The sequence below is a fragment of the Seriola aureovittata genome, chromosome 23 (genome assembly GCF_021018895.1).
Source record: "Seriola aureovittata isolate HTS-2021-v1 ecotype China chromosome 23, ASM2101889v1, whole genome shotgun sequence".
NCBI lineage: Eukaryota > Metazoa > Chordata > Actinopteri > Carangiformes > Carangidae > Seriola > Seriola aureovittata.
In genome coordinates, this window is record NC_079386.1 from 13738727 (window position 1) to 13752438 (window position 13712).

At 42.0% G+C, this 13712-nt stretch overlaps 2 protein-coding genes across 2 annotated transcripts in view; one reads left to right on the forward strand and one right to left on the reverse strand.

The window, feature by feature from the left end:
* Positions 1–1216, reverse strand: part of gal3st3 (galactose-3-O-sulfotransferase 3) — a 33939-nt gene extending 32723 nt beyond the window's left edge. Inside the window, exon 1 of the mRNA XM_056369542.1 lies at positions 776–1216. The gene's annotated coding sequence lies outside the window, so the exon portion shown is untranslated. The remainder of the gene's footprint in view (positions 1–775) is intronic.
* A 6779-nt stretch (positions 1217–7995) lies between these two features.
* LOC130164169 (copper chaperone for superoxide dismutase-like) lies at positions 7996–13576 on the forward strand. Its single transcript, XM_056368698.1, has 8 exons — positions 7996–8128; positions 8387–8459; positions 9459–9596; positions 10521–10695; positions 10915–10975; positions 11385–11462; positions 11596–11699; positions 12102–13576. The coding sequence occupies exons 1-8, from the start codon at positions 8105–8107 to the stop codon at positions 12259–12261; spliced, it is 813 nt and encodes a 270-aa protein (XP_056224673.1). The 5' UTR covers positions 7996–8104; the 3' UTR covers positions 12262–13576.
* Positions 13577–13712: the final 136 nt, after the last annotated feature.

Here is a 13712-nt window from a genome sequence, read left to right on the forward strand (position 1 = left end):
TAAAAATAGTTTGTCATTAATTATTGCCCCCTCTCCTCTGGCTGCACTAAAGGGTTCACGGTGACAATCTCGCACGGTTAATCTTTGCGTGCAGTTTCATTAATTTGCCGGCATAGGTGTTCACACACTCTTAATCTGACTGAACAGGTGAAATCAATCATCCCGACAAGCCTCGGGCGCTCAAGGAGACGATCGCGATAAACACCCCCCCCCCCCTCCTCTCTTCCCTCCTCATCATCATCCTCCTCCTCCTCCTCCTCCACCACACACACGCGCGCGCGCGCGCACACGCACGCACACACACACACACACACACACACACGACGCTTGTTTCAGGGCATAAACAACAACAAAAAAAATCTCCTCAAGAGGTCTCACACAGCGAAATGTGGGCCAGATCAGATTAAATTTTGGGGTCGTGCTGAATGAAATCACTCCGCCGCGCATCTCCAAATGACACACATGTCGGCTATGAAATCATTTTCCTTGTACGAGAAAGTGTCAGTTCATCCATAAATCCGCTTTTATGAAAACGGCGCGGTTATCGGTGCGTAATTGTCCCCAGCACAGAGCGGAGAGGGGGGAAAGAGCGGAGCGCTGGCACAACAGAAACAAACATAAACGCCTCTAAATGCTCTCTTGTGTCTCACCGGCCCCGTTTTTTTTATTATTACAGCACACCAGACATGTCTACTACTACTCTACTATGGGGATTAAAGACGCCATGTAGGACAGAAATGCCGATAAAACACAATGGGAGCACACTGTCACCCACCTTTGTCATCTCGGAGCTGTGATGTGAAGTGACGGTCGTGGCGGTGATTTCTCCCCCTGGACGGGCTCCGTGTCCCGGCCAGCCGGCTGCCTGCCCCCGCTTTCCTCTCTTCTTCTTCCTCCTCCTCCTCCTCCTCCTCTCCTTCTTCTTCTTCTTCTTTAATTTTCAGGAAAGCCTCCGTTCCTCCACCTCCTCGCTTTCAGCAGGCTCTCCTCCGCTTGTTCGCTGTTGGTGCTGTTTGGTGATTGTTCAGGTGTCGCAGTCAGTGAGGCAGCGACTCTGCTGTCTGTCTGTCAGCAGAGGCTCCTCGCGACTCCACTCCTCGTGCAACAAAACGGTAGACGGTTGCCCCCCTCTCTCCCTCTCTCCCTCTCTCTCTCTCTCTCTCGTTCTCCCTCTCTCTTCAGTAGCCAATGCGCGCGCGTTTGTGCCCGTGATGCTTAGCCTACTGCTGGGCTGGCGTTTGGCACGCGCGCACGTACGCACGCACACAGCGAGCACATATGGTGCTCACAGACGTGCACACGAGCACATTAGCGCGCATGGACAGTCCTAACGGAAACTCGCCCATATGTGCTGATACTGTTCCTATAATACTTGAGAAACATTTGTCCGGAGTGACACACCGTGGTCCAGGTTTTCTGCTTGATATTAAGCATTGAGCTTAAACGTGAAATCATTTGTCATGCCAATAAAGCTCATTTGAATTTGAACTGAAACGTGATAGCAGACTGATATGTAAATGTAGAGTGGTCAGGGGCACATTCAGTGATTTGTAGGCCCCTGGGCACGTGCAGGAATGGGGCCTCCCTCATGAATTATTCAAGGATATACTCTTCTGTAAAAATTACCCAAGTGTTTTATGATGTGACAATGCTATGATTAAGGTTTCATTAGGTTTAGGTACAAAAACAACCTGAGGTTCTGGGGGGAAAAAATGTTTGTATTATGTGGGGAGGTGGGCAGAGAGGGTCTAATGGAGCGATACTTTTGAGTTTCATTACTCTGTTTGGAGTTTGACCCACACTAGGGACTTATAGTCAGGGTATTTTGGCGTCTCTTGTGAGGAAGTGTAATGTTAAATTTCTGCAATGCCCCTTTAAAGGCTTCATGAAAAGGCAGCCTGGTTGCCTCACCATGTTATCAAAAGTCACACCATGGACCTTATCATAATGTAATCCTCTATATCTCTCCGTCAGTTCTGTGCTGCATGGTATCTGATAAAAAAGTACAAATATTTCTAAAGTGTTTCCTTGCAATATAATTTTTTTGTCAGGAATTAGTCAATTTTTTTCACACTCAGATTCATATCATTTGGGCCAAGTCTGTGTCTGTGGTATTATGCTGTAACTTTGCCAAATCTGCTGTGTTTTGTTTCCCCTGCAATGTTCTGTAGTATCCAAGACTCATTTACATTTATATTGACTATACCATATGTGGCAGATTAATCTGAACACATTTTGTGTGTTATTTCTAAAGTGATTCATCATGAGTAACTCCTACTCAACAGCAAGTTTTACAAGACTTTATTGTACTTTATTTCCATATTATACTTTTTTACACAGTTCCAGTAGAGACTAATAATGGCTCACTGTTACCCTACTTAAAAGAGAATTTATAGATGGTGACCTTCTTGTGCTTTCTGGCTTTTGCCTCCTATTAAATGCCACTACGTTTTGATGTTATATTTGCATTGCATCCCTCTGTTAATCCTAAATGTTTCTCCAGTGGGGCTAAGGATGCCTGCTGGCTGATGACAGACAGATTGTTTGAGTAATGATCCAGGCTCAGAGGTGTAATGATTTAATGAGGTATTGTGTTTTGGTACCCACAATGCAGCATATTGCTTCCTCCATATGGGTCATTATTCCAGGGAGGAACAGTAGACTTTGATTAGGCAATGCTGTCTCTTCTTCCTATTGATCCTCTGTGTGATGAGCTGAGTTTGTTCGTAGCTTGTTAAACAGCCTGCCGGCAATATTATTCATTGTTTTAAGCTTGTTTGTGCTTCAGCAATAATGCGTGACCCCTTTGTGCTGAATGGACAATATATGTTGGGGGCTGTTTTTTGATTGATTGGATGCTTTCTTTTGTTTTATCCTCTCCTGCTTATTATTTGTGGTCTGCAGTTGATCCGATTGGAAAATGCCAGGACAGATATTTGTGGAAAAAAAAAAAAGAATATATATATATATATATAGCGTATTGTCTGTGTAAATTTTCTATTGATACTACTCGTTTGTTTTAAAGACAGCTCTTCATAAGTCACTTTTTGCTTCTTAAAACAAGTATAGCAATATGTTATGAGTCTCAACATTACCCTTCCCTATAACTGCTTTTAATGACTTCACACAGGAATCAGGCAAAAATGAAATGAGCAAAAGTGTAAAAGTGACTGAACACTCATGGGACACATAATAAACTGTGTTTGTTGTGGTTATTTTCAGTCATGTGTCTTATTCGGAACTATATTTACTTACTTTGAAGAGGAGATTTATTATTTTTAGAGGTATTTTATGATAATTTTTGCTTAATCAAATGCTTTCTTTCCAAGGATTTTGATTTAAAAGCATCTCTGATTTAAATACCCCCTTTACTATTTCTCCAATGTTACAAAAGCCAAAGCAAATGTCCATAATTTTCCATTAAATGAATGTCATGGTCCTGTCTTTTGTATTTTTCCAAAGACTGAAAAGAAGTGAAACCAGGACAAAGTCACAGACCATGGATTTTTACAAACATGGCCCCTGCTCCCTGTGCGCAAGCAGAGGCAGGGAAGTGGGTGGGGGGGGGGCTCCGCTGCCTGACGCCGTCCCCTGGACACGCTTGGCTTCATCTTCCATTTGAGCTGTCAGGGTGCAATCAGCAGACATGGAGAGCACTCCGGCTGGGCTGTGACATTACTCTGACCTCTGTGGGGTCCCTCACGCCGCTAACAGGCCCCGCCGCTCTTCCTCTCAGGAGCTGAATAATTCAGCGCCATGAGGTTGTGGGTGGCGTTGCCGGTGAAGCACGGCCAGGGTCAATGGTTTGATTCCCTTTGGGATCAGCCAAGCTATAAAATGTATGCGCTTGTGGTGTTGGGGACACAGGCACTCTATGAATTTATAACACTGAATTTCACTCCTCTGTAGTCTGACAGGCTCCAGCAAATCGAAGACAAACGATTCTTAAATTTCCATTTTATTTTATATACTACTTTTTTGAAGGAACATATCCTCTTATTCCTTTTTAAAACATACTTTTAAAAAAATATATAATATCTTTTAAAATAAAAAAAGATTTTGGTCAACTACTTCCTGTCAACAATTTACATAATATTTAATTCATGTATTCATTTTAACCTCGGTAACAGCCCTTACCTTTGGTATTAACTGATCTAAAATTACCATGTTACTATTCCTGGATTGTGTGAGTGTGGTATCCAGTGCCACTGTTCACCATGTTCACTGAAAAGCTTTCAGTAGAGAGTAGGCCTGTTCTCTCCTATGGGTTTAAGGTTGCCATCTTGAGTGGAGGCCCCCAGCGATCAGTTCCTGGTCCATTGTTGTTCAGCTTGTACATGTTGCCACTAGTTTCAGGTTTATTGTCATTTCCACACATATGTTTGTAGTGTTGTTGGAAATAAACTCCCTTTAAAATGTTCAATATTAACCATTTTTATTCGTATATCAGATCTTTGACTGTGCAGCACTGGAGTCCATCTTGGAACTCTTCTTTCATGACTTTGACTACAACTCGAACATCAGGGACTCGAGGCTCAACTCGGACTGGAGGTTTAGTGACTCAACTAAAAATAAAGCAGTCTTTAATGGTCAACACAATGGCACCACAGGGTCCACTTTGTAGTTACTGAATATCGGAAATTTGGAAATTTGTAGCACCACATGACGATCCTCAATCCAGCCCCCATTTTATTTTATTTGACTTAATTGCTATCTTCATTTTAATTTTAATAGGTCATGTGCTGCACCATTAACATTGTCCAAGAGCAGACAGAAGACATTTCTTGTGCACATTTGACTAACTTTGTCCTGTTGTGGTTGTGCTTTGCATTTGAATTTGTGTATGCATTTCAGTGTTCCTTGCTTTTCTGTGTAGAACATTGTGTCTCTCTTGCTCTAAAAATAACATTTTGTTTGCTTTGCTCTCCTTGCTCTGGTCACTGAAACACGAGCTGCTTCACCTCCTTGAAGTTTTTAATAAGAAAATATAACAGACTCCAGGTCAGTGGTAATGGGGCGAGGCGAATGGGGATAGAGCCTCATTTAGTACAGATAAAACCTCTACTGTTCCAAACAGGGCTGTCAACGCTTCCTGTCAGCATTGCCCTCTCCCAACACGCACACACACATACACACACACACACACACACACACACACACACACACACACACACACACTCCTCTTTGTCAACTTCTTTCTTTTGCTGTCTTTTCTCATTTTCCTCAACCTTCCTCTTGTCTCTTCTTCCTCTTTCCCATTTGCTCCCTCCGTCAGTCCTCCTCTGCTTTCCCCCGTTCCTCCTCTTTCCCTCTCCCTGAATCTGCTGGGGACAGTGTTCGTGTCGTGATTAGGTTTCACGGCGCTTTTCTAGCCCTCTCTAGTGTGTGTTGTTTCTGTACGCATATGTCGATGTGCGTTAATGAAATCCCCCTCCCTTGGGCTCAGGTGTCACTGCAGCTCTCCCTCTCCCTCCGCTCCTTTTGAACGGAGAGCTCAGTGCTGCAGGATCAACACGAGGGCAGAGGTTTTAGACAGTTTCCCATGTACTGAATAAATTAACTGCTGCTGTGTGGGTGATGTGTGTGAGAGTGGGGGAAAGAGACCGCTCAGCGCACACACACACACACACACACACACACACATACACACACATAAAAGTCAGTGTTTATGTGTTTTGAACCTGGTGCACACTGGCTCAGCCTTCTTAAAGCTTGTGGTCATATTACTGAGGTCAAAGGTCAAAGCCAATGAGCCACCACATACAGAAGGAGCTCTGTTCTAGCTGAGCTGCCACTCAGCTTTCTTCTGTGTAAAACACGGGCCTCTCGTTGTTGTTTTGACGTACCGACAGCCGTGTTTCCGCATCGACACACATACTAGACGACTGCACGTGCACAGTGGCGAATATGTGTCACTCTCTGAACGTATCGTCCCAAATTTAGTCGGAGGAGGTTTGATTTAGACGCTTTTATTTTAGACTTGCGACCCAGATTTCACGCCACGTCACGGTCATCTGCTGTATCTCCTGTGGCTTATCTGTGCTGTCAAAAAAAGATGCCACGAGGTATGACAGGGACATATAAACACACACATGCACACATGCACACATACATACACACACACACACACACACACACACACACACACACACACACACGCTCATGCTCACGCTCCTCTAAAAACCTGGGAATCAGTCATCAGCTTAGTGGTTGTCTCCCAGTACGAAACGCAGAGCTTTAATCTGCAGATCGCCTTTGCAACAGTAATCTATACACATTATGAAATTGAATTGGAGGCCACCACATAAAGCAGGAAGCAATCATCATAACCGCCGACAACCCTTTGTGATCATTTACTTTTATCCTTATGCTACAATCTTATATGTCCAGATAACCCCCTTCTGACCCTGATAAGAACCAGTAAAGGCGATTGCTTTATGGATATACACCTGCAGTGGTTCTGTGGTTGTTTGACTTTGCATGATTTGCCTGTTTCTAAGTCTACTTTACATTACTGATGAGCCATGGCAGTGATTGGTTTCTATTCATTTGACTATGGTATGAAAATCATCTTAAAAAGACTTGAGGTACGGGTGGTATGATGATATACACAAAAAGGAAAATTTGTTAACGGCAGCCATCTGTGAAAGAGTTATATTGTTGGTAATGTTGGATATCAATGAGTGGGACATTCTGGACTCGGTTTTCCCGGGACCGCAACAAATCAATATACCACCACTGTACTAAGGATTGTTGTACCTAATAAAGTAAAGCTGTAAAGCAATTATACAGTTTTCTCATGTACTGGACCTAAAGTTATAAACCTTAAGATTTCAGACCAGTTTGATTTGGTGACACCTGTGGCCACTGGTGGTGTGTGCAAGTGAACTGGTCCCAGAGTTGTAGAGGCAGCGAACACAACACAACAAGAAGAGCAACCGATGTAATTGTTCACATTGCAACCAAGGAAACTCACGCTGTAGGTAAGGCTGTTTGAATCCAGGGCTGGAATAACAGACCACTGTGAACCACTGTGAAGACAAGTAACAGAAATACATTGAGCAGTTACAGCTGAAAGAATGTCAACGATAAATAAACAGGATTTGATTTAATGAAGAGCACTTGAAACTTTTCAATTTCAGAGGTACATACTGCACTTCATTGATTCATCAGCTATTTAAAAGATTTAGATAAACTGTAAAACCAATGATCATCTTTAAACATATTAAACTACCAAAAAGTGACAATTAGCTCCACACTGACAAACTACAACATTAAAGTGCAACCATTAATATATTAGGAAATAAAAACACTGACAGGGTAATTCTGCTGCATGATAGTCTAATAGTAGTTTTGCTAATTGAATAGTTTAATCTAAATTCATTCAAATACATTGTTTGTTTGTTTTTGCAATTTTCACTGAAATAAAAGATAAATAATCATATTTTTTTGCATATCAAATCCATAGGCATATTTCATTTTGTAAGGATTTAAAGAAAAATAAAAAATCAAGTGGAAAGTAAATAAGAAATGCTGTACTTAAAATTTACTTACAATTTGCTTGAGTTTTTCAATTTTCTGCTAATTTATACAAATGTTGTACTTTTTACTTTAGTTGCTAGTTACTTTGCAGGTTTCGATTCATGATACAAATACAATACACTTTAAAGATCTTCTGCATAATGAGTACCTTTACTATTCGTACTTTAAGTATATTTTGATATTAATACTGTACTTTTACTTAAGTAAACCTTTTGAATACAGGTCTTGAAACAGTGTATTTCTACACTGTGGTTATTTTACTTGAAGTAATATATCTTAATAGATTACTTCTTCCATCTCTCAGGAAAAATATACCATCACTTATTTCTCAGATTAACTAATAAAGCCAGTTAAGGAGCTGCAAGTCAGTCCATTACTCCTGATTTGCAGTGACAGGTAGTCGACACCTGGCGGCGGTAATGTGCGGCAACGTCACTGTGACCTCACAAACATGGCTGCGGCCGGTGGCAGATACAGTTGGTTCGTTTCCGTTTCTAGAAAAGTAGGAAGTTTTCTATTTAATTCAGTTTTCATCGCACAGGCAGCGTCGCGCGACCACAAAATGGACACAGAGACGCCCACCAAGGTTTGACCGTCATTTTTGTCACGTGTTTCCCGTGTCACGACAATAATTTCACCCGTTATAATCCCGTCAAAACAAAATCATGCCATATTCGGATACTGTTATGATGTGACTGTTACAGCTGGCTGACATGACCAGCTCCAGTGCCGTGCTGCGCAGTTAAATAACCGTCCCGCTTCACGCGCTGTAGTCACTCATACACCGTTTGTTCAAGCGTGTAAATATCTACAGGTGTTCAGTGTCTGTCTTTATCCTCCACAGCTGGAGTTTGCAGTGCAGATGACATGCGAGAGCTGTGCAGAGAAAGTCAGTGCTGCTCTGGAGGGGAAACCAGGTGACAAAGCATTTACATGTTTGCTAATACTGTACAAAGAGCTGTTTTCTGCCCTGAATGCAGTCATACATCCTCTGACATGGTGACTTGTACAGTCACTGCCGGGGTGACGGTCAGTCTAATTCCTTGTATTTGACACAGCAGAGGACCATAACACAGCAGATAATGTGCCACTTGTATACTGCTGGCCTCCATGCATTCCAGTGCACAGTATAGATGTTGTTGACCACACTCCAACATGGCATATCATTCAGTAAAGCATATAGCAACAAGTCTCTTTCTATGGGCAGCACTTTATTTTATGGGTCTGTACATTTATAATTTATTTCCAGATTATCTGCTAATAAGTTTCCAAGAAATAACTGTATAATTTGTTGCTAATTAAAGGTAAACTACAGAGTGAGAAGTTGGTACATTTCCAATTATTTCTAAATGCAAAGCTTGCACAACCTTGAGACTCTTATTCAGAGGATGGCAGATTAACTAAATGTGAAATGTGTCTACAAAGAATCAAACTGACAGTTCAGCATAATTGAAGAATCAATAGAGTTTCCAATAATAAATGGATGAGTCATAAATATTCACTGAGGTTTAGATGGAGCAATTTCCTCTGTGGAAATTCATCTGGAAGTCAATAAATAAACTCAACACAACTATTTCATCTCTATTTTTCCTGTAATTAGCGCCAAACAACATGGTTCTTTCCATTAACTCATCATAAGCCTGAGAAAAAACTAAAGTGTTCAGTTTATTTTGAAAGTGCACACACGATTGACAGTCTAAAACACAAATTTACAGTGTCATAAATCAAAGAAAATCATCAATCACCAAATCTTCACATTCGAGAAGCTGCAAACAAATGGTATGAACCATTAATTTTACCTTAATTGATAATCAAGATGTCCACATCACTGTAAAGGTTGCACGCTGTTTGTCTGCCCGTGTGTGTCCGATTGTGTCTCCAGTGACAAAAGCCCATTAATTTCACTGTGTTTGCAGGAGTGAAGACTGTCAGCATTGATCTCAGTAGGGAAGAGGTGTTGGTGGAATCGGCTCTGACCAGTGCCGAGGTGCAGGCTCTGATAGAAAGCACCGGACGCAGGGCGGTGCTGAAAGGCATCGGAGGATCGGTGCAAGGTGAGACGCAACGGGAGCGAGGCTGAGAATCGAACCCACGCACCTTTTTCACTTCTGACATTTTCAGCGCTGAATATTGAAACCTGCCAGTACCGGATTTGTAGTCTTGTTAAATAATATTTAATCAGATATTTAACACATGTAAAACTTACATTCTCTAAAAATGGCTGCTTGTTTCAGACTAAACTTAACAAAGAAAAGCATTTGTGGAGAAATATCGCAATTACTTGCCCCAAAACCAAATGTGTGTGTTAATTTATCATTATTATATTATGAAAAGGAGGACACAAGTCTACAGGAATACATGCTACTGGTTCCGTCATTGATTTCCCCCTCGAGAACAAAGATGCTCGATAGCTGAGACTAAAATGCAGCTCCAGCCGTTGAGACACTGGCCTTGTCACACATGTCAATAAAATACATCCTGGGTGAATAAATCACTGGTGGGTGATGTGATTGCACATGTTGAGGGTGCGCTGGGGCTTAGAGGAGGTCAAGGACATGCTGCATGTGATCTGATATGTAGTGTGAATGTAAATATGTCTCTGAGCACAGGAGGAGGAGAAGGAGTGCCGGGTCAAATCTGAAGTAAATGTTTATCACAGTCACACACGTTCGGTCATGGTTGATTTGCCCCTGGCCGTCAGACAAGGACCTGGAGTCCATATAAAAATAGCTACAAATAGCTGTTGCTATATGTGTGCACATTTTGATGTTCAGTTCACAGTTTCCCACAGATAAAATATAATGTGAGCCAGATAACATGATCCGATCTCAGGCAGTCACTCGAGACGCATTCGTGATGCATTTTTTTACTCCTTATGTGAACTGCAGTGTGTCCCAGTGAGATCTAAACACAATCTGGACAAATCTAAACATTAGGATGCTAAACTTCAAGCAATGTCACGGCCAATTTGTTGACAGATCTGGGTGCAGCGGTGGCCATGCTGGATGGTGTCGGAAAGATCCAAGGGGTGGTGCGTTTCCTGCAGTTATCGGAGGAGCGCTGCTTGATAGATGGGGCCGTCGATGGGTTGGAGCCTGGACTCCACGGCCTCCACATTCACACCCTGGGGGACCTCACGCAGGACTGCAGCAGGTAGGATCAATGTGTTACTTGTGTTATTTATTACTTGTCACACATTTCCAGTCTACCTCTTGACTATATAAACCAGCAATTAATGGCAAGGACATTTCCTAACACAGTTGCTCATCTTTTGTATCGATGATTCAACCAGGAGAATTTTATGTGTTAAAGCCAAAGAACACCCACCCCCCACACTTTACAATTGTCTTATAATTTCCCCTTTTTCTGCAGTTGTGGAGAGCACTATAACCCGTTTGGAAGACAGCACGGTGGACCAGGGGACTCTGAAAGGGTACAGTCATATCTGCTGCTCGGGCTCTATTAAAAGAAAGGATGATTGTTCATTTTTATAAGTTTAAGTGATGGAGATCAGCAGTGCCAGAACATTTAGATGTTAGATGATCAAAGAGAAAAGCATAAAATGAAATAAATATTCTTGCACAATACCTTTTTGACAAAATCGCTCCTGAGATATAATAAAACTTCAACACAAGCCAAATGGAGGATGGGATATCCCTCCCCGATTGCCAAATTCGTCCCACAGGAGCCGTTTTGAGCTGTTCCCGCTCCAGGTGCTAAATTTTCAATAAAGTGTGTGAGAGAGCTGCAGTTTTTCTTTTCTTTCATGCTGAGCGCTGCTTGTGTTTTTCCTTCAGTGTTATTTATTCACTGTGTGGTTATGTATGACTATTATTTTGCAGCATGTAGGTGATCTGGGAAATATTGTTGCCGGACCAGATGGCAGAGCCTCATTTAGACTAGAAGACAGTCAGCTAAAGGTAACACACACACACACACACACACACACACACACACACACACACACACACTACAGTGTATTGAGCCTAATGAAGGTAAAGGAAGCAAAGATGTCATATATCAACATCTAATGTGATTGATCCCCCGGTGCAGGTATGGGATGTGATTGGCCGATCGCTGGTGGTGGATGCAGGGGAGGACGACCTGGGCCGAGGCAGCCACCCTCTCTCCAAACAGACCGGGAACTCTGGGGAAAGGTGGGTCAATGGCAGTGGTTTAAGTCGGCCGATAGAGTGGATAAAAGAAATTACATCCAGCTCTGTGATTGTTTCCCAGGCTGCGGTTTGTGCTGATGTGGTTTCAGATTCCATTGTATTGTAAAGTGTTTGTGGTATTTTGTTTTCTCCTTGTCCATACACAGAGTGTCGTTTGTCACTGTGTGAATTGTGTGATTTAATATTGTAATACACAACACAAACCGAGGAATGAAAATCCATATTTAAATGATTTTTTTTTTAATGATCATTTGACATTGATTCAGTAAAGAATGAACGGATATTTCATATGATTAAACAAAGAAATAATTATATGAATAAAAAGGTATTAGTGAAATAAGACTGTAGCTGCAAACACTCATTTCTCTGTTCTCTGCTTCACAGGCTGGCATGTGGGATCATCGCCCGATCTGCGGGCCTTTTCCAAAATCCCAAACAGATATGTGCATGTGACGGGGTGACGCTGTGGGAGGAGAGAGACAGGCCGATAGCTGGGAAAGGCCGAAACAAGACCAACGCAGCGACACCGGCAGCGCACCTGTGAACCTCGGATACAAACACTGAGCCATCTCCAAGAGAAATGCAGAGGATTTTTGTCGACAGAGGGTCGGCGAGGCGACGAGCACTGAGGAATGTGTTCACAGACAGCTGGAGGGAGAACCAAAGAAAAATGGCCTTATTTCCTTGAAATTTTTCTGTGATAAAATCAAACGCTCCTACAGTCGCAGTTAGTGTCCTCTGAGGGTTTTAAATGCACTAAAGCAGATTAACACAGACCGGGACTTTGTAAAAGTCCCCTCTGATTAGCTGTTATATATATTTGTATAACCAGTCGCCTCGGACACAAGCGTCTCATCACCATCTAAATTGATGTACATGTGAGATCTGAGGTATCCATTTCGACTGTGTGCTGGTAGGGATAAATCCTTCAATTTGCTATAAAAAAAAAGTGTCTAAGCCTCCTAAAAACAGTGGTAGTTAAAAAAAAAAAAAACCTATAACACTGCTCTCACATCAGCTCACTCTCCCACCCAGGAATAATCATACACCAGGGAAACATTGTGGAGTAGCTCAGCTGATTTGAAAAAAAAAAAAAAAAGGTTGTGACTTGGTATAAAATTTATCCACACGTTTAGTTTAGGAGAGAATATAACAAATGTATGATGCTGAATCATGTCATCTTACACTTTGGGTCAGTTGTAGCTATAAGTGTTGTGACTGAAAAGACATACAGGCTAGCTAGTTTGCAAAGAGAAAAGTTGAAAGAAATAGTTATAACAGACAAATGATTGAAACATCTGTGACTGTCAGAAGGATGAATACAAGCTTGACCAAACCCAGCTGTGGACTCACCACAGCGCGTTATCTTGAATAATAAAGGGGAACAATGAGAGAGCACTTAATAAAAAAATGTGGGATCCATTAAGGTAAAAGTCAAAAGCACATGGGGGGGGGGGGTCTGTAGACACACCGGCGACATTAGTGTGTTCATTTCGAATCCATAAGGTGGTGTAAGTGACTTGGGTAAAGAGATTAGAACAAGCTCCAGAGAGAGAGTCAAATTCCATCCAGAGTGAAAGGGCAAGGGGGGGGTAAAAGTTTCAGGGAGGGGGGGTTGGGTCAGGGCTTTTAAGGACTGTGTGCTCAGCTGTTTTTTCATCATGGTGTGTGAGTGTACAGTTGCTGCGGACAACTAAAGCCATAAAGTGAAGGAAACCACTTTTTGTTTTCATTTTATTTATAGACAAGTCGTCTGAAATTGATGATTGAAATGTAAAACAGTAACACCTGCTGACACTTTGATTTCTGTTAACACTGCTTATTTTCCCTCTTGATGAAGACATAAATATTGGCTATAAGAGTGTGTGCAGCAAGTTTTTTTGCATTGATTTTTCAGATTGAGCATCTGTCATGCCGTGGTAATGCCTGAATAAGCTTATTGAACTATGATTGGTTGGTGTCTTTCACCGTCTTTTTCCAAGAGCTGTGAACGCA